This window comes from Maniola jurtina, chromosome 19 (genome assembly GCF_905333055.1).
Source record: "Maniola jurtina chromosome 19, ilManJurt1.1, whole genome shotgun sequence".
In the NCBI taxonomy this organism is placed as follows: Eukaryota; Metazoa; Arthropoda; class Insecta; order Lepidoptera; family Nymphalidae; genus Maniola; species Maniola jurtina.
In genome coordinates this window covers 6122280-6148578 of record NC_060047.1, presented here as the reverse complement: position 1 = coordinate 6148578, position 26299 = coordinate 6122280, and the positions used below count along the sequence as shown (strand labels likewise).

The 26299-nt window shown below is 37.9% G+C and overlaps 3 protein-coding genes across 11 annotated transcripts in view; 2 read left to right on the top strand and 1 right to left on the bottom strand.

Moving 5' to 3' along the window:
- Positions 1-21133, top strand: part of LOC123875122 (phosphofurin acidic cluster sorting protein 1) — a 126231-nt gene extending 105098 nt beyond the window's left edge. Inside the window, exons 6-19 of one of the 9 annotated variants that reach the window (XM_045920785.1) lie at positions 4762-4902; positions 9772-9897; positions 10245-10398; positions 13372-13443; positions 15194-15321; positions 15774-15926; positions 16096-16292; positions 16616-16749; positions 17126-17270; positions 17808-17922; positions 18219-18392; positions 18714-18861; positions 19227-19349; positions 19905-21133. In XM_045920785.1, coding sequence (XP_045776741.1) covers positions 4762-4902; positions 9772-9897; positions 10245-10398; positions 13372-13443; positions 15194-15321; positions 15774-15926; positions 16096-16292; positions 16616-16749; positions 17126-17270; positions 17808-17922; positions 18219-18392; positions 18714-18861; positions 19227-19349; positions 19905-20029 — 1935 coding nt within the window. In that variant the 3' untranslated portion in view covers positions 20030-21133. Of the gene's footprint in view, positions 1-4761; positions 4903-9771; positions 9898-10244; positions 10399-13371; positions 13444-15190; positions 15334-15773; positions 15927-16095; positions 16293-16615; positions 16750-17125; positions 17271-17807; positions 17923-18218; positions 18393-18713; positions 18862-19226; positions 19350-19904 lie in introns of all 9 variants that reach the window. The other 8 variants (XM_045920783.1, XM_045920784.1, XM_045920782.1 and 5 more) reach the window with 8 other exon arrangements.
- On the top strand, positions 1224-4032 carry LOC123875134 (protein ANTAGONIST OF LIKE HETEROCHROMATIN PROTEIN 1-like). Its single transcript, XM_045920814.1, has 2 exons — positions 1224-1543; positions 3129-4032. The coding sequence occupies exons 1-2, from the start codon at positions 1224-1226 to the stop codon at positions 3994-3996; spliced, it is 1188 nt and encodes a 395-aa protein (XP_045776770.1). The 3' UTR covers positions 3997-4032.
- On the bottom strand, positions 1537-4315 carry LOC123875138. The gene is made up of 3 exons (XM_045920819.1): positions 4030-4315; positions 2720-3078; positions 1537-1954 (listed from the first exon to the last, which is right to left on the bottom strand). Exons 1-3 carry the CDS (start codon positions 4313-4315, stop codon positions 1610-1612), a joined length of 990 nt encoding a protein of 329 aa, XP_045776775.1. The 3' UTR covers positions 1537-1609.
- Positions 21134-26299: the final 5166 nt, after the last annotated feature.

Sequence of the window (26299 nt, the reverse complement as noted above, 5' to 3'; positions counted from 1 at the left end):
CATTGCAGGATAGTCTCCTAGACATTATTGCTATAGATAGATACAAGAACTGTATAAAGCACGTCTACTGAATATTGAATTTAGTCGTAGATTTAATTGCTTGTTAATTATTTACATATTTATTCATGCTTTAAGTGTATATTTGTGTTAGGTAAGTGTGAAACTTAAATTTTAATCTTTTTTAACTTAGAAAATAGCTACTTATTTATTTTTAAATAGGTATCTGCTATTTTGCTAGTAAATTTTTTTGGTTGTGCAACAGATGTTATTAACTTTTTAATAATTTAAGTTGGTTAAGTGCTTATCGGAACATGCATAAGATAGGTTCCCGTAGTCATGCTTAAAAATAACTTATCATAAATACTTAAACAAAAAGAATTATCAGAAACATTATTAAAGTCATTTTCGGTATGTATTTTTCTATCACTATTTTTACTTATCCAACTAAACATCTTGGTCGACTTAGTGCCGATTTCACCAACAACGTCGAGTGACGTTTAAACTTCAACTCAAAATCATTTATTCAAAGTCGGTACTATAGTACCTACTCCTTAACTCCTTGACGGTAGGTAGTTAGGTAACGAATTCCAATTTCCAACTTCACAGCTTTGTTTCTAATTAAAATGGACGTGACACGTAGTTAGACGAAACTGTAAAACGCAGGCCACACCGCGAGCTAAGCTAACTTCGTTTAGCTTAGTTCAAGTAGCTTAGCTTACATTCAACTTATTAGATAATAGCTAAGCGAGCTAAACGGTTCACAGTTCACACCGAAAACTAAAGACGAACAAAATATGTAGTGACGTGACGGACTGCCAGTCTTTTGTCTTTTAAGTTAGATACTTAAAACTTAAAACAGTGTAGTATTGTCGGTTTCAGCCAATGCCAGGTAAGGTGGTATCGTTAGATTAACCAGCTGACATAATTCAGTTATTTCGCTTTATTTTAGCTTTGTAGTTTGCGAAGTAAACTGAAGTATGAAAAGACGCCGCAGCTATGTGATCTAAGCTGTACAAAGATAGTTTAGCTCGTCTTAGCTCGCGGTTTGGCCTGCGCTTAAAGCGGGTTGCAGACCGAAAACTAAGCTATTCCAAAGCTAAGCTAGGGAAGCTAGGCTAAGCCAAACTAAGCTAAGATAGAAATAAATGGCGTGCACACAAAGAGCTAAGCCAAAGCTCAGTTAGTGTTGCGGAGTTCAATTAGACGGACGTCAGGCGCTTGCTATGAATATAATCGATGAAGAAAGTTCCGATGATGAATACGTTACACATAGAAAAAGAAGATTAATACTGACTTATTATTATTATATAAGAAAACGACGTTCTAGACCTTGGATATGTCAACACATTGAATCTCGGCACGCAAGTGGAGAGTTTAGAACTTTATTTTACGAATTAGATGATGAACATTTTCAGTTATATTATCGTGTTACAAGAGTTCAGTTTTATGATTTGTTATCATTGATTATCGGAGATATTACTAAACAAGATACTAACTATCGGAAGGCTATAACCCCAGAAGAAAGATTAGCTATTTGTTTAAGGTAAGCAAAACTATTTTAATTAAAAAAAACATTTATTTATATTTGTTATTGGTAAATGCCAAAAGGTTACAAATTATCTAAGTTATCGTTTTGAGTTGGCGTCGAAAATGTGGATGATGATGAGTACCCATATTGATAAGTCTGCCTAGACAAATAACTTTCATAATTTTCCTCTGCTTCGTTTACAATTTGAAAAAGCTTTTTTTTTACATCTCTTTGTATCCAATCGGGAAGCTTTTTAGTTGACTCGCACATACTGTCAAAAAATAAATTTAACGGATGTCTGTGTTTCTCCGCCTCTTTTGCCTCCTCAGCCTTCCGTTGCTCTCTTTGCTCACATCGCTTCATAAAATCGTTATCGACTTTCTGAAGTAAGTCGTTTAATGATGCGTCATCGGCAACTTTTCTTTTTTTTATTCTTTATTCTTTATTCTTTATTTATTTGCATTCATGTTTTACATCATAATAGAAAATAATTATAATATTACAACATGAAGCCCCGTCAGGGCGCTGCAAAGTGATTACATATAAATAAAATGTCACGTATATAAAAATTAAAAAATTAAAATAAAAAAAAAAATAAAAAATTAAAATTAAAATTAAAAAAAATGTTATGGCAATTCCTAACTAATTATGTCCTATTAATTATATTATTAGTCAATCTTTAAAAATGTATCAATATTTTTTTTTTTTTATATAACTATATCGTGTTATTGAGGTCTATTCGTTCAAAAATTCTTTCACGCTGTAGAAACATTTTTGTACTAGCCATTTCTTTAGCCTTCTTCTAAATATTGTATCCTTAGTTTCATCTGTTATAATTCTTGGCAGTTTATTATATATTATTACAGAATTATAGTAAGGGCTGGTTCGGGCTATAGTTTTAAGGTTATAATATGGTATTACTAGTTTATTTATTTTCCGAGTATCTCTTTGATTTGTATTTATTTCTGTTTTTTTATATAGATGCATGTTTTTCCGAACAAATAACGCTGTCTCCATTATGTAGATGCAAGGTAGTGTAAGAATTTTTTTATCTATGAAGTGTGGCCTACAGCTATCGCGTTGCTTAATATTGACTAGCACTCGCATACATTTTTTTTGCGATATAAATAGGTCGCCCACGTCAGGACTTTGTCCCCATAAAACTACTCCATACCGAATCCTACTTCATACTTTTATCCTTGGTGGTTCGGAAGTATTTTCATCATCATCATTCGGAATTTCTTCGAAAATCTCAGTACTTTGACTTTCGGTTGATGTACTGGGCAATGTATTTTGACTTTCGATCGAAGTACCGGGCAAAGTATTTTGACTTTGAGTTGATGTACTGGCCAAAGTATTTTTATCATTAATTGATACGTTACCAGTTCTCTTACGGTTTTTCATGTGGGGTAAAAGAAATTCGAGTAACTCGGCATATTTCCAGTTATTTGCCGGAGAAGCAGCCTGACCACTTGTACTGGCTTTCATCCTTTTGAGTGACTCTCGATGACTATCTCGTAATTTTTTCCACTCATTCTTCGCAGTTTTCACTGTAACAAACACCAAGTCAAACTTAGTAATAAATATTTATGTGTTTCAGGTTTTTAGCTACTGGCGACTCCTTTAGAACAATTGGATACAATTACAGAGTGGGTAATAATACAGTTTCTTTGATTGTTAAAGATGTGTGCAATGCACTTTGGATTCATTTGCAACCAATATATATGAAGTTACCGACAGAAAGTGAATGGGAAGTAATTGCAGAAGACTTTAATGATAAATGGCAATTCCCTAACTGCCTTGGTGCCGTGGATGGGAAGCATATCTCAATAAAATGCCCTCCTCAGTCGGGTTCTAATTATTTTAATTATAAAAAATTTTATTCTGTCGTCCTTCTCGCAGTCGTTGATGCACACAAAAGATTTATTATAATAGACGTTGGTTCAATGGGCCGATTTAGCGACGGAGGTATTTTTGCAGATAGTGCATTTGGCCACAAATTACAAAACGGGCAATTAAACTTGCCCAATCATAAACCTTTAACGCCTGATGGCGATCCAACACCTTTTGTGTTTATAGGTGATCAAGCATTCCCATTACAAAAACACTTTATGAGGCCGTACCCACGGAGTACATGTTTAGATAACAGAGCAAAAAACACCTTTAACTATCGTCTCAGTAGAGCACGAAATGTAGTAGAAAATGCGTTCGGCATATTAACAGCGCGATTTCGTGTGTTTCGTCGACCATTTGAATGTCAATTGGAACTAGTGGACGTCATTACAAAGACTACCTGTGTCTTGCACAATTATTTAATGTCTTCAAGAACGACAACTAGTAACGCCAATACCGTCAATATTGAAGAACAGCAAACTTTAAGATCAGTACAATACGACAACTTACGAGCAACTAGAGAAGCATTTCGTGTCAGAGAGTTATTTTGTAATTATTTTAATAATGTAAATTAGATTAAACTTGAAATAAAAAATAATTAAACTCACCGTCTGGTATGTCTGGATTACTTATTTCCTCCACTATTTGTTTCCATACAACATCCTTTTTAATTAAATTGTGATAGTCCTTTAACTGTGTGTTCCATAACACAGGAAATTGTTTAACAACTTCGATAAATTGCTCCATATTCGCTACGAAACGACCGTGCGTACGACAAAGGACACTGGACAGCACTGGCGAAGGATGTGCGAAGGGCGTGCGGGGAAGGCGGGAGGGACATAGCTTAGCTCGCGTAGCTGCGCATCGGCATACACAACTAACATAGCTTCGCATATTTTAGTTAGCTCACATAGCTTAGTTCACATAGTTTGCGGTCTGCACACAAGTATGGAAAACTGCGTCAGCTATGCGAGCTAAGCTAAACTAACTTAGCTTAGCTCTTGGTCTGCAACCCGCTCGCGGGTTCCTTATTTTACTACGGATCCCTAAACCAACGTTTGCACTGGCAAAATTGTTGCTATACATTATGTAATACATCAATCATATTTCAGTTTTCAGTTCAGTTATCAGTTTGTTAATATTTATACTCATATTTTATTTTTATAAGTTGATTCAATCTCTCTAGTCTTCATTTTATAGAAATGAATTACTTAAAATTTTAAAAATATTCATCGACTCGAGAACAGTTCTAATGATGACTGAAGAAAGATTGAATGAACAAGAAAATATCATCAGCCAATAAAGCAATGCGCTTTGCTTAAACCATTGCTTGCATACAGCTATCCCGCTCGCGAGAGCTAAGCTTCATGGAGCGAGAGAGAAAGATACAGAGCTATATTCGATCCAAGGCGCACGACAGGGACAGCGATAGCGAGCTGGAGCACACGGCCAAGCGCAAGGGCAGCCGCGGCAAGCTGGCGGTGAGCCGGCACGGCTTTTTGTCTATGAGAATAGAGACTAGATTAGTTTGAACTATTTGTACCTACTTGCTCACACCAACTCTTCTCTATCTCTGTAATACATAGTTTCTCCGTTTATTTTACTTTTGCACGTACTCCTCAAAATAGACGGGTTCGATTGTGATGAAAATGAAAAAAATATTTATTTACCTAATACAACTTGTGCAATTTTTGACGTGACAACGTCTTATAATTCGATAGAGCCGGCTGCACGCACGAAAAAACATGACTCATGCGGCGTTACCTCGCTCTGAGGCGTTCTATGTAAGGCTTGAAGTGCAAGCGAGAGCGCGGAACGAGCGACAAAGAAGCACAATCGGCCTTTGTTGTCACGTTCCACTATCGTCAGTAAACCGACTTTACAGACAACCAATTTTTTTCTCTGTCCGATGGTACCCACACTACATGAAACTTCCATTTCGAAAGCGTACCTAAGACTAAATAAAATATCTATTGAACTACTATTTTTTTTGATTGCGAGATAGACTTGACGGCAAGCAATGATGGGGTCTATTGAAGCGCACTTGCCTAGATGCTTAGTCATTAGCTAGTCAGTCTTGCCTTGGGAAGTATTTAGGTAATAGGTTTGACCAAAATCGTTAGCTTTTTACATCACTCAATGAGTGATCGATTTATTCCAAAGATATAAATCTTGGAAAGTTGACTGAGGCTAAGATCTATAGAGCGTACTTTGACTCTGCTCCGACTTCTAAGTTTCAGTTAATACGAGTAGAAGACACTAAGGCCTAATTCATACGAGAGCTTTTTAACGTCCGTTAAAAAAGTGTTCAAATAAAACAAATGCATTCCCAAGTATCTGTTCACACGTCAATGCTTTTTTATCACGCACTGTTATATTTTCAGCGCCACGCCAGGTTTTAACGCAACGCTTTTTTAACGCTCGTGTGAATTAGGGCTTATCCTAGCGATATAACGCTATCTCGTTTTAACAGTGTCTTTCAATCTGAGCAAAGTCTAAGTGCGTTCTATAGATCTCAACCTGACTGACATCAACATACAGGTCAAACTGCTAGAACTAGAAACTTGAAATTTTGCAAATACATATATAGGTCCTCTCAGTAACATAAATCCTGGAAAGGATTTTCAGTAAAACCGGGAAGGGTCAACTAGTTCATACTTGTAAATAAGTCTTCTTATATTGACTCACTTATTGAATAAATCAAAGGAATTGTTCAAATTCTCGAGTTTCTGTAACAAACATTTACTAAGTACTTTCTATCAAGTTTCTATTCTCAAAGACTTACTTGGTACTTTGCCTTTCAATGTTAGCTTGCAGTAGTTTAATCTTCTATACCTTGTTGTTTATGTACAATTGTTTACTTGTGTGACTTCTTGTTCAGTAGTTAGATTTTCTACGGAATGTTGGCCGGATTGTTTGTACTTTAAAGGAACTTTGCTACAGTTACTTAAGTCAGTGAAAAGTTATATTGCGTTTGTGTGAGTGTTTGGAGTTAGTTGTTCTGTAGGGTGAGTGTGGAATGCGTCATACTTTGATGGAATCAAAACCTTACCAAGGAGTCACAGTTTCGAATTGTGACTTTAAAAAATTCTTTTACTACATGTTTTGGTAAAGGAAAATACCTACCTATTGGATAAAAGTATAGAACCGGTGGTCCTATTCGAGAAATGCTGTTTCTCATTAATACATATTTTTAAATTAAAAAATTTAATATGTAATTTTGCATGATGGCATGGAAATCGGATTTAAAAAAAAAGTAAAAACTATTTACCTCTTTATTTTCTGTTGTTAAAGTGGTGTTCCCATTCGCATTAATTAAAAATACAGCATTTGCTTATATCTAGCACATACATACGATAAATTAATACAGTTGTGTTTTCCTTATACTAATAAAATAAAAGTAAAGCTCTTAGGCGCAACGCACGCGTGCAGAGTTGATTGGAGCCGAAGCGTAGCGTCTTTTCGATAACAACTAATCTTTATTTATGACGGCGGCTGCGACCGCGGCGACGACGCTTTGCGCCGCGCGCCCTTTGACTCTCCTCAGTATTTTGTATTCATTAGAACTCACGTGACCCGAGCTACATACCAAGGCGGCGCGAGATGCCGCCTACCACCGTCTCCAGATCTCTTTCAATCTTATATAAGGGAGAAAGAGTCAATAATAATTAATTTACTGAGTGGGCTTTTTGTATCTGTAAAGTAAAAAAAAGGTTAAATTTTCTTTAATATTATAATCTATACTAATAAATAAAATTGGAGTGTCTGTCTGTAATTTCAAAATAACTACCTCATATTAAGCTCATATGGTTATTTGAACGATACCATAACTGAATCACACGTTTTTAAAATTTTTGTCTGTCTGTCTGTCTGTCTGTCTGTCTGTTTGAAAAGGCTAATCTTTGGAACGGTTGAACCGATTTTGACGGGACTTTCACAGGCAAGTAGAGGATTGACCAGGGCGTAAAATAGGCTACTTTTTTAACCGACTTTTAAAAAGGGAGTTGTGTTTTTCTACCTATGTACACCGAAATCTCCGAGATTTCTGAACCGATTTGCGTCATTTCTTTTTTAATCGATAGAGGAACTTTGCGACATTGTTTCATAAAAAATTTGGAGTCCAACTCCTCAATCCTGGTGCTGCAGGGGATCTGACCAATCCACGCGGGCGAAGCTGCGGGCATCAGCTAGTAAAGTAAATAAAACTGAGCTTAAGATGTCATCAAAAAAGACCATGCGCTAAGGCTTCACCTCGTAGGTATGCGTTGGACGTTAGAGTAAGGTACAATCATTATCACACTATATGGAAATTAAGGCTAATGTACAACAAACAAAATCACAGCTTCAATATGGCAGCTAATTTAAACCTTATCCTCTTATGTTAAGGACTATGTTTTGTGATAACTGATAACATATTTTGCCATATAAAACGCTATCGCTCTTCTCAAATTCATTTCACGGTTAAGATTAGATTACCCTTGCGTACATTGAACGTTACGTGACGTGTTACATCAGTGCTCACTAGAGATGCAGGTAAATGTAATATTTTATATGATTTTTTTTTGCTGTACCTATATTCATATTGTTTTATCGGTAAGCCCTATCTCTTGATTGTGATTAGACGGGTTTAGTATTGTGAATGCATGGATTGTGTAAGTTGTACAATTTATCTGTATTAAACTAAAGGATTTTGAGTGTTAAATTGTTGATATTAATATTGGTTTTGAGTATTAAATCTTGGTGAGGATGAATGCATTTAAATCACTCTTTTTAAGTCCTGTTTGATTTCAACGTTATTTGATTCATGATGGTGTTATTAGGGCGAATAATTAAATTAAATTCGTACACGATGATAAATCTTGCGTTTTTTTCATTCTGTTAATCTTTCAATCTTTCAATTTGATAAAACATGATTCGGAAAACTAAGCTTCCTCACCTCTTATTTTGTAAATAACTTCAGAGCTATAGTATTTCAGAGAGCTACTTCTTTATTTCAGGTGCTACTTGGGATACTATTAGATATAGCAGACTTCAGTCTTATTTCTAGTGTTATTTTTTTTATCATATTTATTTTGTCACCCCTGTAGAATCTAAACGTATACAAAAATAGTGTCCAGATATATGAATATCTGGATTTTATTTTATAAAGTGTTTTAAAGCGCACTAAACAAGAAGTTCAATTTGAAGTTGCAATATGACGGTTTGCGCAAGCCATAAACTAAGGATTAATAAGTATTAATAAAATACACGAGCCTGGCTCAAATCTATTTTCGTACAATGCGCAAACATAAGCCTCGTGTTCCGATTGGACAACTTGTTTTGAGTGCTCTATATCAAATCTTTAAAACACTAGGCAAATAGCAGCTGGGCTGGGAACGATTGAGGATGGAAATTTTTGAACACCTAGTGAAATTAATGTTCTGCTTTTCCTGCTGCTCCAGTCGCCCCGCCCTGGCTCTTGTTTGTTTCCTCTTAGGTATTCCCCAATCCCCATTTACATAATACATATTCTCGAAAATACTTCATGGCAGTATTAAAGGCGAGCAGGTACCACGTATACTTGTATTTCTCGTATTATTTATTGTAAAATAGAGAGGTAACAGAACAGGTTGCGGCGCTCTGTTCGGCATAGCTGACATTATTCTAGGTCGTCGTCGCACGTGCGTATTGTGTACTGAACAACTGTGTCATCATCATTGTTAGTCGATAGATGTCCACTGCTAGATATGGATCTCTTATAGATACTTCCTCAAGCAACGGTCTTGCGTCACCTGAATCCAGCGGATACCTGAGACTCGTTTGATGTTGTCTGTTCCCCTAGTGAAGAGTGCCAACGCTACGCTTTCCGGTGCGAGGTCGTCATTAGCACCTAGGGACTCCAAAGTCTATCGTTTTTCCGAACTGTGCCCTGCCCATTGCCACTTTAGCTTCGCAATCCGTTGAGCTATGTCGGTTACTATGGTTCTCCTACGGATCTCCTCATTTCTTATTTAATCACGTGGTGCATCTGAGCATAGGTATCTCCGTTGCCCGCTGAATGACTCTAAGCTTTCTTATGAAACTCACCTTCGCAACTCATTGAGCTATGTCGGTTAGTCTGGTTTTTCTATGGATCTGCTCATTTCTGTTTTAATCACGTGGAAAAACTCTGAGCATAGAGCTCCCTCCGTCGTCAGTTGAGAGCATCTATGTGAGTGCGCCTATCGCGCACTCACAGTGAGTGGACCTTTTGCAATCTGTTACCTCTCTATTTTGTAGTATCAATGACATGATAACGTGTTAAAATTCATGGTCACTTTAGATGTGTTTGGAGTATGAAGTACCTATAGCTATTCTGTTTGTGTTTACAGCAACGCAACTTGAAGCAGAAGTTCGCTGCGCTGCTGCGGCGGTTTCGCGTGCCTGAGGAGATGGGCGAGCGCGGCGCCGCGCGCGACACGCACCATGCGCAGCGGGACATAGACGAACTGTTTCAGGTAAGAAAATGGCATTATTTCACAGGTTCAAGTTGGTGCAACCGCACCTTAGGTTTCAGCCACTTTCATCCCAAAAGCTACTTTCAGCCAAAATGGGTAGATGTTTTGGCTGAAGTTGAAAATTTCTACCAAGCGCTGAAATTGATCGAACTGTTACGAATGCGCGAGAGCCCAACGGAAGACAACAAGACAACTGTCAACATAAACTTTATCGACCTTCGATCGGACCCTAGTTGACAGTCAAGCTGGATCAATAGCTATAGAACATCTGTTTAAGGGCTCATGAGTGGTGTAAGCGCTTTACAGCCTGCTTTTACATACACTTAAATTACGCTTCTCTTTGTTAGGAGTTAGAATCGCTGTCATGCGGCGAAGGCGAAGATTCGGGGCCGGACCAGATGGACACCATCAGCATCGGCTCCACGCCCAAGCCGTCGCTGCGGCCCTTCTTCAGCAGTTCACGCAGTCTGGCCAACCAGGAACATCATCGACATTCCAACGGTGCGTTGAATCACTATTTAAATGTGGACAGCTTCTGAATAAGTTATCAAGAAGGCGCATGAAACTTGGAGTTGTGCTAAGGTGAACGCATCACAAGAGATAACTGGTAACTTACAGAGCCAAGAAATAATATCCAATCACGGTTAAAGTAATTTACAAGCAACTTTTACAAAAATCTAATAGTTGTAAACATACAAATTTAAAATAGCGAAAACGTATTTAAATTTATTTAAAATCAAATAATGCAGAACCAGTTTCTTTTTATTTTACAATTAACTTTTGTTTGTTTAATCAATTTTAACTAACTTGATAATATATTTTTTCTATTCACAAGTGACATTGTTAATTAATTTAATCAAAGAAAGTTAAATTAATTCATTGAACTTGAATAAAACAATGAATTTAAATATTACATTTAGATTAGTTTTTAAACTTTGTAACAATTGTTGTAATATTATGTATCTAAATCTGCATATGTTGATACAAATAAAAAAGGAAAAATAATAAGAGTTTCGAAAATATTGCAATCACGTAACTTCAAATAAAAATTGCTGCCTTTGAGTGCTGCCTTGGAAAATAAAATAATAAACAGGTTTGGCTGCCTTTTGTGTTTCGTTTGTGAACCAGCATAATCTATAAAACTATTAACTAGATTTATGCCAGAGCATCATCATACCGATGCTCATATATGGAGTATAGTGTGGCTTTTTTTATTTTGCCTAGTGTAATATGAAACATCAAACCATAATATTTGCATTTCATGTGAGTGTGACAATTTATCAGTAAGTAAGAGTCAGTGCATATCTACGGAGTGGAGTGTTGCCAAGGCACAGCGTATTTTTAATAACAACTTAAACTGAATTTTATTTACTTTGGCATACGTTTGAAATTGGCACAATGTAAACAAAACACAAAGGAGACCCAAAGGGCGCGTGAGGCGCATTTGACCGCAATGACGTCCACGCCGCATGCCTCCGCTGCTATACCAAAGTAATTAAAGCTTAGTTTGAATTGTTATCGAAAAAGATGCTGCGTCTCGACTCCGCTCCACTCTGCAGTTGGTGTGCGTTGCGCCTAAATGTTTTAGTTACTGGATTGCAACGCGTTTTTAATGTTACTTCTTATGCGATTACTCTCACAAATGTGAAATTCAAGTGTTAAAATATTATTTTGTCTTGATACTGTAAGCCTAGGAACTCACTAGCGATTTTTTGTCACAGTGACAAAATTTTACCTAATATTTTACCCGGAGATTTTAATTTTACTTCATTTTAAATATATTTTGGTCACATGATAAAAATTCTCTATTGGAGATCTATTATAAGATAGTAAGTGTAGACGAGAGCAACAGTTTTATCGTGTGATTGTTTATGTTTTGTTTTGTACTGCTGTGTGAATAGTTTAGTGCATGTGCGGGCCGGGCGGAGTGTATTTTACACAATGGAAACACACTTGATACAAAAAACACAGAAGCCAAATTATCATTTAAGCGGAATTTACATTACTAAATTAGTGGCACGAAATTAGTTTCACGACATTAATTTTATTATCAATTACATGTGTAAAAGTTACAAATGCAAATCATAGTGAAATTAATGGCACGAAATTAGTTTCACGCCATTAATTTCATCATCAATTGCATGTGTAAACGTTACACATGCAATTCAAAGTGAAATTAATGTCGTGACACTAATTTCGTGCCACTAATTTCGTAATGTAAATTCCGCTTTAGTTACCCGTAGGTACACTTTTTTAAAAAAAGTTTTTTCAGGTTGTGTTACACTTAACTATTATATAACGAGACAGGCGCAATCTTACACGAAATGGTATCTATCTATGTGTAATAAAATAATAATGTAATAAATACAATACAACCTATGCGTATTGTTTTAGGTATATGCGACTCGAATAACTTTATTTGATTCAATAGAACATATCATAGGAAACAAGTTCGTAGTTTATCTCGTATTCAAATGTTGTCTTTGAGAATATGTTGAGAAGACGTAAATATGCATTTAAAATTGAAATTGTAACATTCATGAAATAGAAATAATGTTATTAAACGAAATATAACGCATCCTTTTCATTGAATATATCCTTGGAACATTTATAATAGTTTTAGCCAGACAAAATAGTAAGTAAAAGTTTATTCAATTTGCGTGTTTTGCTGCACATCATTGCCCACTAATAATATTACTATCAAACATTATACATTTAAAACTTTTGTTTGGGATTTGCACTTATTCCATTCATTCGAGCACTTTTATGACAGTAACAACACACTTTGAAATCTTGTACTAATGGCATCTTACGGGTTAGAGACTTCATTTATCATACTCTCGTCAGAATAATTGGCACCACATAACACGTCATCGCCCCTTGAGAAACTACACCGTCTCTAAAAAACCAGTATATAGATTTCAAGATCGACATATAAATAATATCTAGCTGCAATTAGCAAGAACATTACTTGCAATCCAGCGATCCGTGATCCGTATCAATCTTGCTATCCTAGGAAATATATGAAAGACATAGGTTTACTATCATCAGGCCACTTAGACCTGTCAGTGTTTCGATCACTATTTATCAACCTTGAAAGGTGGTGAAATTTCCATAAATCTTGAATCACGTATTTGTTCATATTCAATCGAAAACTCAAGTACCAATTTTCATGGATAAAAAACTTCAAAAATTATAAATTTTCTCTTACAAATTTTCATGCCCTACCTAGGCGCCTTAGGGATATAATTTCCGAAAATCCTAAGCCATAAAAGGAAAGCCATAAAGTAAAAATTTAAAGTTTTTAAACCCAGCTGTTTAAGCTGTGCGTTGATAGATCGGTCAGGCAGTCAGTCTCAGTTGATCATACAAGTTGTTTTATATGTATGGATTGCGGTGTAGTTTCTTACGCGACGTCATTTACCCTCCCCCTTCTCCCCCCGGCCCGCTCAATAACAGCCCCCGCATGCGCAGTGTCGCGGCACGCCAGCCTCGCGTCGACCGCAGAGCTGCGCCCGCGCGACCGCCCCGCTGCGTCTTTCACAGGTATTACATATGTTCGACGGCTTACATACCATATTGCACCCCTAGATCAAAAGTGTTTCTACTAAAATAATCATATTTTCTAGAAATTAAGAAAAACTGGTTCTAGATAATCTAAAGAAGACACTATGTGTCCGACTAAAGGTTGATTAGTGGCCGAAGTCGAAGCTGCTTCATCAGCTGTCGCCACAACCTTGGGCCAAAGCCGACAGTTTGATTATAAAGCCGGCTCTACACTAGCACGTGAAGTCGCGCCGTTATTTCACGCCGTGAATGTATTCCGCGATCCACGCGTGAACTGTGTCCCTCCACACTCGCAAATCTTCACAGTCTTGTTCGAACGTTGACGATGCGTTCACGTTCGCGCGCCGCAAACCCTTTGTCGCGGACCAAGAAAAGATTTTAGAATGAATTATTGTGTTGTACATAATAATATCCCACAGTTTTATTTCCGTGTAGATGATCAATTCAGAAATAAACCGAAACCGAAAAGGCGTCGTTCTTGGTCTAGGGGTGTATATTGTCGGCTGACTTTATGTACAGCGAAATATTGCTTTAGTTGCTACTTTAGTCAATTAGTATTATCTTAAAACACATCTAAACTGAAATTGCTTAGCAGACCCTTTTAATTACGCTCATACGTATCCCATCACCTCTCGAGGTTTTTTCCCCCTTTTTTCTAAAGTGTCAGTAAATAACACGGTAGGTATCTATGAAAATAATTTGTCTTGCGAAAAGTCAGCCTACAATTTTTCAATCACTGCAATCATCTTATGCAATTGTGATAGTTATTATTCACGAATAATATGAATGATAATGATATCCTAGATTTTTTACTGAGAAAAAAAGACTAAACATTTTTTTTTTTTCAAAAATGGTGGAATGTGAACTATTTAGTAATTTCAAACTTTATTTCACAGTTGCATAAGGGTGAAAAATTACTAACGAATTGTTGAAAACAGAAAACACTTTGTGTATTACTTACCTAAATAATAATAAACTAACCGCAATAATATAGCAAGCTTTTGTCTGTATCTTCTGATTTTTTAGTTAGTTTCTTGGTTTTCAGCTTTGCATTAACTACAAACCGGTTTTTTGTTTGACTACAACTAATTATTATGATTTTTATATTTTTCCATTCATAAAACTACTCTACCAACAGAAACGTTCTTATATTATGTTATTTAAAAAAAATAGGATTTTCTGTAAATGTGTCAATTCAATAACAAAAAAATTATAAGTACGACAAGCATACATAAGTATATTATACAACTTCTACGCTTCAATGAGAATACATTCAAGTTGATATACTGTCGCGACTCGCGAGTACCCGCAAGAGCAATGAACAACAGAACATACAAGCCATGTTTCCAACATTGTCATTCGAAAAGCAAATAATACCACAATTTTGAAGTAACTATGCATTTTAAGGTGCTTATGATACGGGTCTGCCCGAGAAATTCAAATCTAATTTGGTTTTTCGCAATTTATAAACTAATACGACAAAGTAGGCTTATGGCATTCTAATTTCAACAATGGCAGTGTCATCAGGATTACATAAAAATCTTTACTAGAAGCGAAAAACCCAATTAAATTTGAATTTCGCGAGCAGACCCGTCTCATGCCCCTTAACTGAGAAGAACAAGACGAAAATGATGGTGTTTTGCTCGACATTACAGTAGTACAAACCCAAAAAGTAATATGAGTTTATATTTACTTATGTTTAAAATTACAATATTATCGATATTAGCAGAATCAGAAGCCATCCGCAGCTCGGCGGGCGACGAGCGCGGGAGCGAAGGCAACAGCGACGGGGATGCTACTCTTGACGCGCAAATCTCTGGCGCCTCGGTTTCCAGCTCCCCGCCCAATGAAACCAAGGTAAACTCTAAGGTATTATGCCCATATCAAATTATATAGAATAACTAGATGATGTCTGCAGCTTTGCCCGCGTAGATTGGTCAGATCCCCTGCAGCATCAGGATTGAGGAGTTGGAAAGCTTCTTTTTTTTCGTTTAAAAAAAAGGCCTTGCGAAGTTGGAATTTACGATTTATGTTACATAGATATTACGATGTGCTTACACTATCAATAAATCTGTGGATTGATACAAGAAGCATGTATGTCAGTTTTTGCCAGATTAGAGTTATTTTATATACCTAAGTCAATTCACCTGTGCCTACATTTTGATTTTGAGAATTACATAATTCAAGAAATCTCAGCCTAAAAGTTGTTAAAAAAATAGTGTTTTCATCGTGTAAGACTCTTTAATATCAATGACCGCGATCATACTTCTTGTACCATCAAACCAATGATCAAATACTTTATATAACAGGAGGATAAGAGGTCAAGGCTGTTTCGAAGCGCAACCAGCGGTGGTAACTTAACGCCAGCGGCTGCGGCGCGGAAGAAGAATTCGCTTGTCATTGGCACTGAGAGGCCGCTGTCTGCACACGATTTACCTGCACAGAGTCCTACTGCGCTTGAGGTTAGCTATCTGACCATTTTTTATTTTTAACCCCCGACCCAAAAAGAGGGGTGTTATAAGTTTGACGTGTGTATCTGTCTCTGGCATCGTAGCTCCTAAACTAATGAACAGATTTTAATTAACTTTTTTTTTGTTTGAAAGGTGGTTTTAAAGACTGTTTTCTTTTCAGCCTCGACGCACAATGTTAGAACAAGTAAGCCGTATCCTCGGTGAGGAAGGGCCGGTCCCTGAATGCGTGGCGGTGGCCCCGAGCAGTATGGCGCGGGTGTTCCAAGCGCTAGCGGTGCCTGTGGTGCTGGCGCCTCCGGGAGTCACTCCCGATGTTCGTCCGCTCTTACACGCGCTGTTGGCTCGAGCTACTAAGCAGTAAGTATACCTGAAACTGTACTGGTTGAGTAAAGTATACTGTACTGGTTGAATTATGTTAGTAAACATGAGAAACTTTCTTATCTTTGAAACAAGAATGATCTGACTGAGGCATTAAGACTTGAACGCCTATGCGACTTCAACGCAAGGCTCAGTTTTAACACGAAGAGTAGTGTTGCCGCAGCCTCTGTGCTGCGCATACGTTGACGAACGTCTACGCTAGAGAAACTAGCGCATAGGGGATATTTTTTTTCTTTATGTGCCTCTCCATTACTGAAGTCAGTTGTATAAAGGCTCTAAGAACGTGATATTATGTCCGCTAGGGGCGTCCGGCGCAGCGTGCGCGTGTGCGTGTGTGGCGGCGAGGCGGCGGCCGCGGCGGCGCTGCGCGCGCACGCCGAGCTGTCCGCGCGGCGCCACGACGCGCCCGCTCTGCGCTTCTATATCGTGCCCATTGGTAACTCATGAACTATAACTTTTTCTTTCTATTAGTAGCTATTCCCAGTCGAAAGATTATAAGCAGATTTGTTAGGTTTTATATGACTGCCAGAGAATTTTAAAAGACTCGTCAGATACCCGACTGAAATTAATAATAATCTGTCCTATTTGTAATCTGTTGAATGCTTATTAGAAACGTATTATTGTATCCTCTTTTTTGACAAATAATAATGTCGCTAACTTATCGAAAAATTGCGAATATATTGATTAATTATTTATTATGTTGTTAGACTCTACCGTCACTTGAGCAAACTTCAATAAAACACCAATTGTCCAAAAAAATGTTAGACACGAAACATAAATATAAATAATGTTTACACGAAACTACATTTTAGGGCCAAACACAGTATCCAGGTGGTTGGGAGCATCAGATAACGCGTACGCAGCGTTATTTTGCGGCGAAGCATGGGCGTCATTGTGCGAAAGGGCGGCAGATCCTGGCATGCCAGACATCGCAGAGATGTCCTCAAGGGTCGCCAGGTAATGTTTGAGTGCGCTCACGACCTTTACGATCTTGTCCCCTCTTTACCTTTTTAACACCATACTGCAAAACACCGGGTGAGTTTCGATCAGTATGTCATCGACATTCCGACTTCAATCTTCTCCATACTAAGGTTTAGAATACTCTTTTGCGATCCTACCAATTACAATCCGGGTATCTTTAAAGACAGGAACGGATACATCATATAGACATCTTCTAGGCAAACGCATCCCATCTTAGGCTACATCATCACTTTCCTTCAGGTGTGTCAATTGTGTGATTCTAGTGAATGAAAAAACACTTAAATTAATTTTTCCTCACTGTCTTATTGCCGAGACGGTCACATTGGGTGCGCCAAAGATAATATGCAGGTGACGAGAGCAGAGCAAATTACTAACAATTTAATTCCTCGAGCTTTAACTTTACAGCTAGGGTGTGTTCAATGTAGCGATGATTATAACGATTATCGATATTTTGTCAGAGGCTAGTTGTAAATAATTCGAATGCGTCATAATAGTCTTACTTTTATTTTGTAGGTACCTGAACAGTATAGGTCCAGTCAACAACATACCGATTGGAGAAGCGATGGTGGCGTATCGAGAGAAATCAGGAGACGAAGATTCCAGTCAGACTTTCGTACCTTTTGTTGCTGTGAGTGCTTTAGTTTTATCTTACTCTTTTATGCATTGTGGACTACACAATTGCAAGTAAACAAGCGGCTCCTCTCGACACGTCTGATCTCGTCGGTCCATTCTGTAGTGTCTACTGTGTGTAGGGGTTTTACTGTCTGTATAGTGACTACTGTCCGTAGTGGGAAGTCTTCCAACGCTGCGCTTTCGGATCGCGATCGCGAGGTCGCCATTCTAGCAACTTAGGACCCCAACATTTATCGGATTCATCGAATTCTGGCATCATTTAGAGCATAATAAAGAATAATTTATATTCAGGAGGTGAGAGTCGGTTGCGGAGAGGGCGGGCCGTCGTCGTTAGAGCTGGAGGATGGAGGCTCCCCGCCCGCGCGGCCCTCGCCGCCCGCCACGCCCGCGCCGGCGCCCGACCTCGCGCCGCCGCTCGCGCTGGCACGCACCGAGCCGCTGGAACTGCAGCTGGACTATTGGCTGGTGAGTTTGTCGCTACAGGAGATGTATGTCAGCTGGAGAACGGCGGCGAAACGAGGATCTGTCAGCTGGAGGATTTGTGTGAAACCTGAATTGTCAAAAGACCAAATAGGCCTGAAGATGTAGATTGCACTAAGTGTAGGGGAGATGAGGTAAGGAGTCGGTTGCAAAAGCGGCCCGTCACCGCCTGGGACTGGCGAATGGCCCAACCCGCCCGCCACGCCCGCAGCTGACTACCATCTAGCCGCTGGAGCTGCAGCTAGATTATTGGCTGTCGAGTTTGTCGCTTCATAGCTTTAGTCAAATACTTGTTACTTTGGGCAGGTGGGAGCTCGCTGCGCGGAGGGTGGCGGCGGCGGCGCGGAGGGCGGCGGCAAGGTGACGCTGAAGGGCTCGTTCCGCGCGCTGCTGGTCACGCGCCACAACCACCACCTCTGCATCACCTACCTCACCAAGGAGAAGAAGCAGAAAAGTATGACATTTCTTTTAACCGCTATTACAATACATTTCTCTCTATAAGTCGCATTCCTCATTGCTGACGGTCATGACCCATTTCCATTAAACACATACCTAATGGTAGGAGTTTTCTTGGAATAATAATGCTGTGGTTTCATCCATTCCGCATACTACTTTTGAACAAGATTTCGACTTAGATTTTTACAGTTACTATCAGATACTAGTTATAGTAGTAATTAAGACAAATTAATAATCTTACTATAAAAAAATCCGATATTCAGGATATAGACAAACTGGAAATCGTAATAGGCTGGCGACTAAGACAGTCCGAAAGTGGTTTGTGGGAAATGGGAATGAATTAGTGTGCTCATATTTTTCTAGTAATGAGGCTGGGTAAGAAGAAAGAGAAGAGCGGTGAGACAGAACCGGGTCGCGCACAAACCGTAGAAGGAGTCGCTCGACTCATATGCTCGGTCAAAGGATCGCACAGTGCGCCGCTCAAAGGTAACCATTTTAAAACAATAATAACTTTTCGGTCAATTAATGATCAATGCAGTGCACCATATTATATTAATACAGTCGGTTAGTCAAAAGAAAGGTTTTAGTTGCAAAAATTGCTGGCTGAAATTTTATAGTTCGAACCTTTATCTCTTACTTTGGGAGCCAGGGGTCTATAAATTCAAAATTGCGACATTTCAACTTTTTTAACAAATGTTTTTTTAACAAGTTATTAATTCAATTATCAACTTTGTCCTTACAATTTTAACCATGCGATTGATATCTTTCGTATTAATAAAAACAAAACATCAAAATATATTGTTGTGTGTAATATTTTTTACCAACCACAGAATGGAAACGGTACATGCGTTTGGCATTAGAGGTTGTGAATTTTTTTCACCATTTTCGTGAAACCTACTGCGCCGATTTAAAGTGGATTTTTGCATTACACAGGTCGTCATCTCAAAGCAAATTCTTAGATAATATATTTGAAGATTATAGGCCGAAAGGTGGCGCTGTAGGTTGTCCTTTTTTTTTTTAATTTTATGTCTTGTATTTCAGTATACATCGACGGCACAGAATGGAACGGCGTAAAGTTCTTCCAATTGTCAACGCAGTGGCAGACGCACGTCAAGACGTTCCCCGTCGCCACGTGCGGGGCGCCGCTCGCGCCGCCCGAGACTTAGACGCTGACAAACCCTAACACTTGCGGTCTCCCTTGCTTAGGCTTCGAGCCTTTGAACATATGGTTCACGGTTCTTCGTGTCAGCTTTTTTATTAATAAACATATTGGTAGCGCGCAAGCTGAAGCCATCCTTAGGAATGCAGAAACTCAAACACTTGCGCTATTCCTTGCTTTGGCTTCAAGCCTTTGGACTTTATGTTCATGACTTCGTGTCGGCTTTGACAAACATAATGATAACGCGCGAGGTGAATGCCATCAGGAATGACGTTACTGGTGTGATGTGACCTAAAGACCTAGAGATTTCGTGTTTCTATTATCTTATTTGGTCGGTACTTGACTACCACGTGGCTGAAATACTAAGCCTTGGTATCCACCAGAGCAGAGAAGGATGGAGTGGTGTTTAGCAGACCTATCAGAAGATTGTTTCATGACGTGATAATTTTTCACGTCGTCTTACAAATATAAGGAGCATTAATCATTATTACAATCTTAATTTCAGAGATTGGCTGATTTTGTGGTATTTTTGCTGCAACAATGCATTTTATCAAAGCGCCAGCGGACAGAGGTTCAGCCAATCAGAGGTCATTGCGACTGTAACACCGGAGCTGTCTTTATTGGGACTTCTGACCTTATAAAGCTCGGGTCACGATGGTATTCAACTCGCGCGTCTTGTGTTCATGTATATTATGCGTGCACGACAACATGAGTTTTGAACTTGGGGTCTACCATACCATTCTACAGTGCGCAAGAAATACATACAAATAAAATAAAAAGCTGCTGTAACGGGAATCTGCAAAACTTAGCAGACGGGAACTTGGTTTTTGAAATCTGTTTGAAATGGTTTTCATGTTATTGTGCACGCATAGGTACAGTGGGTGTCCACTTTCTGTAAAGTCGGTTTTTGAAGTGAAAACTTACACGATTTTGAGATGGGTTAAAACTTCATGGTCGCGTCATCTACATGCTAATTTTGTTAGCTTTTAATACTTGTTTCTTATCGCAACCAATTAAGGTTCAATTTTTAATCGATGTGTCAAGTATTCTTTCATAGTTTTGAGTTTTCACTTCTGTCAGCAACAGTCTCAACTTCTAACTGACTTTTTTTTTTTTTTTTTTTTTTGTTGACGCTGGGGAATGCATTTACGCATCCCCCCCGGAGGGAGGGTATGTGGGACTCGCCGGCCGAGAGGCGACCGGAATACCCACTAAACCCCAGCGGCGCTACTGCGCGTCGCCTGGCGACTGGGTCACGGGAACGGCCGAAGCAAACAACCGCGACCCAGCCAGCGACGTCTGCCAAGGCAGACCCTCCACCGGGGACCTGCTCGGTCCCCATCGACGCACCTCCGGGACGCACCAACGAAGTGCGTCCCCCGACCTTGGGACGCGCACGTCGCCCGCGTCCCATCCTCCGCTTCATCCACTGTGCCCTCTGCTAGTCAGAGGGACACGCGGAGAAACCTCCCCCCCTGCCAGGTCATTAGCCATAGCCAACAATATCTCCGAAGGGAAATTATTAGCCATGTTACCGGGGCGCACCGGCCCGAACACTGCTCTTCCCCTCGGACGCATCCAAAAGGGACCAGCAGCATCCAGGCACACTGGGAGGTTACCTGGCTGGCGCCCCAACTTCTAACTGACTGCTAATTTTTTTACATTACGAATTTTTACAATGACTAATGGAGTCATCGAAGATTATATTAGGGTTTTTAAATAAAATAAAATCTTTACACTAAGTATAATAATGTATTAATTTGTATTTTTAATATACTTAAAAAGTACATTTTTTTATTGATGGCTCTGTAAAAAAAAATATGCGCCAGGGAGGGTTGTATTTAAGTTCAGTGGACATCCAGGTTAAAGCTAAGTGTTGGTAGTTAATTTGTAGGCCGACTAAGCTGAGAAATGAGGCTCTAATTATAAACCAATAAAGTCCAAAATTGTCTGTCTCAACGTTATCCTTTTTAATTATTGATTAGTAACGCTGCGTTACTTATATTACGCTGTCGAGCTGCCATGATTTTTAGCATAGGCTTTTGTTATTAACTTTGAATCCTACTTGGTTCAACATAGAGTCCAAATTCCATCATAGGTTAGTTCTAAGTTCGAACTCTGCTTATGTTTATATGTTCGAGTGGCATAATGAAGGCTCAATAACTTCGTTAACTATGCATTATAGTCATTTCGTAGTTTTTAGTAAAGTATTTAACGTATAGATATTCAATGTACTCAATATATATCGAGGAATTTATGGTTCGTGACATTTCCATGTAACATAGGTTAGGTGTATCGGAGTATAAATGAATAAAACCGAATTTCGCGAGGTATTTTCGGCACATATCAGATAGTTTCGTGCTGGCAGTTAGCGCGTTTTTAATTTTATCTGTGATTTGTGAATGCAGTTTTTTTAAGTGATAGTCGATCGGTGACTAATTATTTTGTATTTTTTATAAGTGCAACGGCGATCCGTTCGTGTAGGAAGCAATAGCTTTGATACAGTCGTATAGTGTTTTTGACATTTTTTAGATTCTATAAGATATAATCTTCCCTATAATTCCCTAGTATACGCTATGTACGAATATACTTACCTAGTTCCAAAATATTTGCCAATAAATCGTGAAAGCGGGCGCATATCGCAGTGAGCAGTATTATCTAACGAGCTAAATTGTTGAACACATTTTTCTTCTACGATTTCGTAAATTCCGAGCCAGCTTTGGAAGCTAATTTTCTATTGCTGCGATTTATGGAAAGAAGAAAAAGGCTTGATTTATTTTCAAGAGAACGACTGTTTCACGATATCATGTTATTAATATATTCATAAATTTAACCATATAATAATAAATGTTTAGGATGTTATACGTGTTTATGATTATTATCAGTGGATTTTAGGATAGGTAATTATACACTCCAACGAAAAATTGTAGGGTTTATTCAAAGTTCCAAACGGAGTTTGACTCTTAGGAAAAATATTGGCAGTGCATAATTTTTATTGAAATTAATGAATTCAATGTTAGAGAGCAAGTTTTTGCCAAATGTAGTAACTACACTTTATGGTATTCGAGATATAGGAGTGACTTTAAAAAATTTAAGTGTATAAATACCACATGGAAGTAAATTCGCCACGGCTTAGCGGGTGAACGAAGTTCGCCGACGAATCAGATTATTATTGACAGAGGACACGTGTAAAATTTTTCACGTCATCTGTCAATTAAATCTAATTGGTTTATTTCTGTTCTTCCCACTCCGCTCTGCTCGTCTCGGCTTGAGTGGAAACGTCCCCCTAGTGTTAAGAGACTTGATGTTGTAGAGTCGGCTCGAGGTGCTCTTCCAATTTCTTTTTGTAACAACCCTTTAGGTGCACATTTTATGAGTGCCAAATTTTTGAAAATTCATTTGCCAGATCGCTGATACAGTCCAGAATCATTCTTTACTTTTTTATTTTTCAGTAGATGCCTACTGAAAATGTGAACAACGTCAACCACGCCAAAGAAATGCGGATGACGTCACGTCGCATTTAATCGATGCTTGCGTCGCAAATTGATAACTGAAGTTTGTAATTTGCGGGCAGGACAGTTCCAGATTATGATACTTTCAAATCTACTAAGTTTTTTGAACTGGTCTTGTGTAATTTAATGATTTCTAAAATGCTCGGAAGGCACTGCTCTACAATATCTCTTAACGGTTTTTTAAACAATAATAAAATATTATCACACAAATTACTTGGACAATAGTCGGTGTATCTTAGATGTCTATGCGAATAAAGTCAATGTAAAGCTGTTAGATTAAGATGTGTATCAAATATGTAGACTATGTATGGCCATGTTTAGATGTGTACAAATATATTAAGTTCTCATTGGACGTTGTATACATATTTTGCAATTACATTTGCATCTATCCATGGCCTGTTAAGGTCATAATACCCATTTGTTGTATGTTTGATTTCATATGAATTTGTATGCCAACTAAATTGACTAATCTAAGGTAGTAATGTACAGAGTACACTTGAATTTGCTCAGACTTAAGAATGAGTTAAAACGTAATAGGTTTATATCTCTACAGCCCGTCTTAAGTATAAGCAAAGTCAAAGAGTGCTTTAGATCTCAGCCTAAGAGTAGTGCTATTCTTTTTCTCAAGAAATATGTTGAAAATTAGAGCATTGCTTTTAGAACGTCAATTTGGGATTCGTGAATGTGGAATAAGCGCCAATATCAAAGGCCTCGAAGTATTCTTATACTTACACCTTATTCTTTGTATTGTAGTATTGAACATATCGTAGGTATCGTAAAGGCGGAATAACTAGTGTGTAGAAATAAAAATTCAAAGTTTCTTTAACAGTACCCTTAGATTTGGCAGCAAAAATAAGTTTCATATCCAAAGTACTTGTAGCAACATTTATTGGCTTAGATGTCTATTGGTCGAATTGTTGGGGAGGTTAAAAATTCGTTTACGATTTATAATAGGCAGGCAGTATCTTAATCTTGTTTCATATTTCGTGGCCTTTGAAATCTAATTTAAAAAAATAATATCAGTAATATTATGCCATTGGGCCAGTAAAGTTTTACATTAATTAATTCTAATGCCTGTTTCATTAGTTATTGATTTAGCGTTATCCTACCTAGGTAAGGTCCACTTTCCTACATTTTGCCAGTTGCTACACACTTTGCTCGGTTTTGAGCATCCAATTAATTGTGTGTATTAGCTCTCAGCTCTGCGCTCATGACGTCCAGTCAGCGTTTTCTTGGACGGCCTCGGGACTTAGCTCCAGGGAAAGCAATGTTAAGACATCTAGTAACCGACGTAACAACTTACTACTGATGTCACGGATACATGCTTGTTTCACTAGTTGATAGAACTTTTTGGTATTGCTTTCGAAAAGAGGACAGAACATATTTGAGAGTTACAGCAAAAAGATTTTTTAACAGTTCCAAGAGTTGATATCCCTTTTGCGTTTATGATTTACAGGAATTATAATGTATATCCATTTTCGGCTACTATAGTGTCTACATTTTGCATTTTGACTTTCTAGATCCCTCTCCAAGTTAAATAGGCATTAGATTTAGATTATTGGTTTTCATTATACGATCCGGCGTTATACCTATGTAAATCATTTGAATTGTCAGAATACAGAGAAAAACAAGCCAAAAAGTAGAAAGTTGTTCCAAGCTTATTTGATTAATTCTGGTTTATTCTGTATTTTGAGGCCTACTACATGAGGCAAAAACACTTTTTAGGCACTATTCAAATGTGCTTAGTGCCATATAAAAAGTATTGCACAATAATTCTTTGGACCTGTTTTGATATGTCCTATGTAAGGTGCGCGTGTATAGTGAACTGTCAAGTTAAATGTTTTTAGGCCCTGAGTGTAAGTAACAAACTGATACTGGTGTGACGTAAATCTTTTTTTCAAGAAATTCAACATGATATGTGCATTGCCGAAAGTCTGTTATGTAGTGTGTTGCTGTTTTATATCTAAACAGCGGTTGACTTTTTAAAAACAGTTTTTAAGCGAGCGTTATCCCCAAAAAACATGGGAATTTCGAAAACGGATGTTTCTAAACGAAAGTTAGCTACTTAGGACCTAACTCAAACCTTGATCCTATGCAATGCTATTTTTTGGAAAGATTTAGTTTTTGAAAATTCTCACGTTTTTTGGGGCGGTAACTCAAAAACTCCTTTTTACTTTTGCTTTTTTGCAGTTAGCTGCTTGAGATATAGAACGGCAATATGGATTGCCCATCCATTCAACGTCGTGGTTTGACAAGTCCGTATAATATTGGCAGATTTAAGCAATTATAGTTCCATTTTTTTAAAAGTTACACTAGGGCCTCTGTTGTCTATACTCATTACATTTCTCCACCAGCATGAGTGCTTAATTAATTATTATTATTGTTTAAAATTAAAGTTAGTCTAGTCTTGTTCATTGCGTGCAAATATTGATGGGTTAATTTAAGTTCTTTTTTGTGTTAAATATGGACGCAATAAGGCTGTTGGTTTGGAATAGATATTGGTTCCATTTGGTAGTAAAAAAAAATCTAAATTAACGACAAGTCTAAAGGTATCTGCTAGGAATATTTAGAAAAGGAAGGCAATAATTTTACCAAATGCACACCATTGTATCATGATGCCATTCACATAAGTATTTTAAATAAACGCACAAAAAAAAACAAATAAATAAGTGAAACTGTACATAACTTGCATCTTTCGTAAAGAAAATATTAATGGCTTGTATAGTTCGAAAGTCTTTGTAACTGCAAACGCGAATGCTGTTATT

Excerpts from the sequence above, each read along its gene's own strand:
- LOC123875134 (XM_045920814.1), top strand. The coding sequence starts at position 1,224 with ATGAATATAATCGATGAAGAAAGTTCCGATGATGAATACGTTACACAT. Across the intron at positions 1,544-3,128 it reads AGATTAGCTATTTGTTTAAG|GTTTTTAGCTACTGGCGACT; the intron begins GTAAGCAAAACT and ends TATGTGTTTCAG.
- LOC123875138 (XM_045920819.1), bottom strand. The coding sequence starts at position 4,315 with ATGCGAAGCTATGTTAGTTGTGTATGCCGATGCGCAGCTACGCGAGCT. Across the intron at positions 3,079-4,029 it reads TAATCCAGACATACCAGACG|TGAAAACTGCGAAGAATGAG; the intron begins GTGAGTTTAATT and ends TGTTTGTTACAG. Across the intron at positions 1,955-2,719 it reads CCGAACCACCAAGGATAAAA|AAAAGAAAAGTTGCCGATGA; the intron begins GTATGAAGTAGG and ends TAAAGAATAAAA.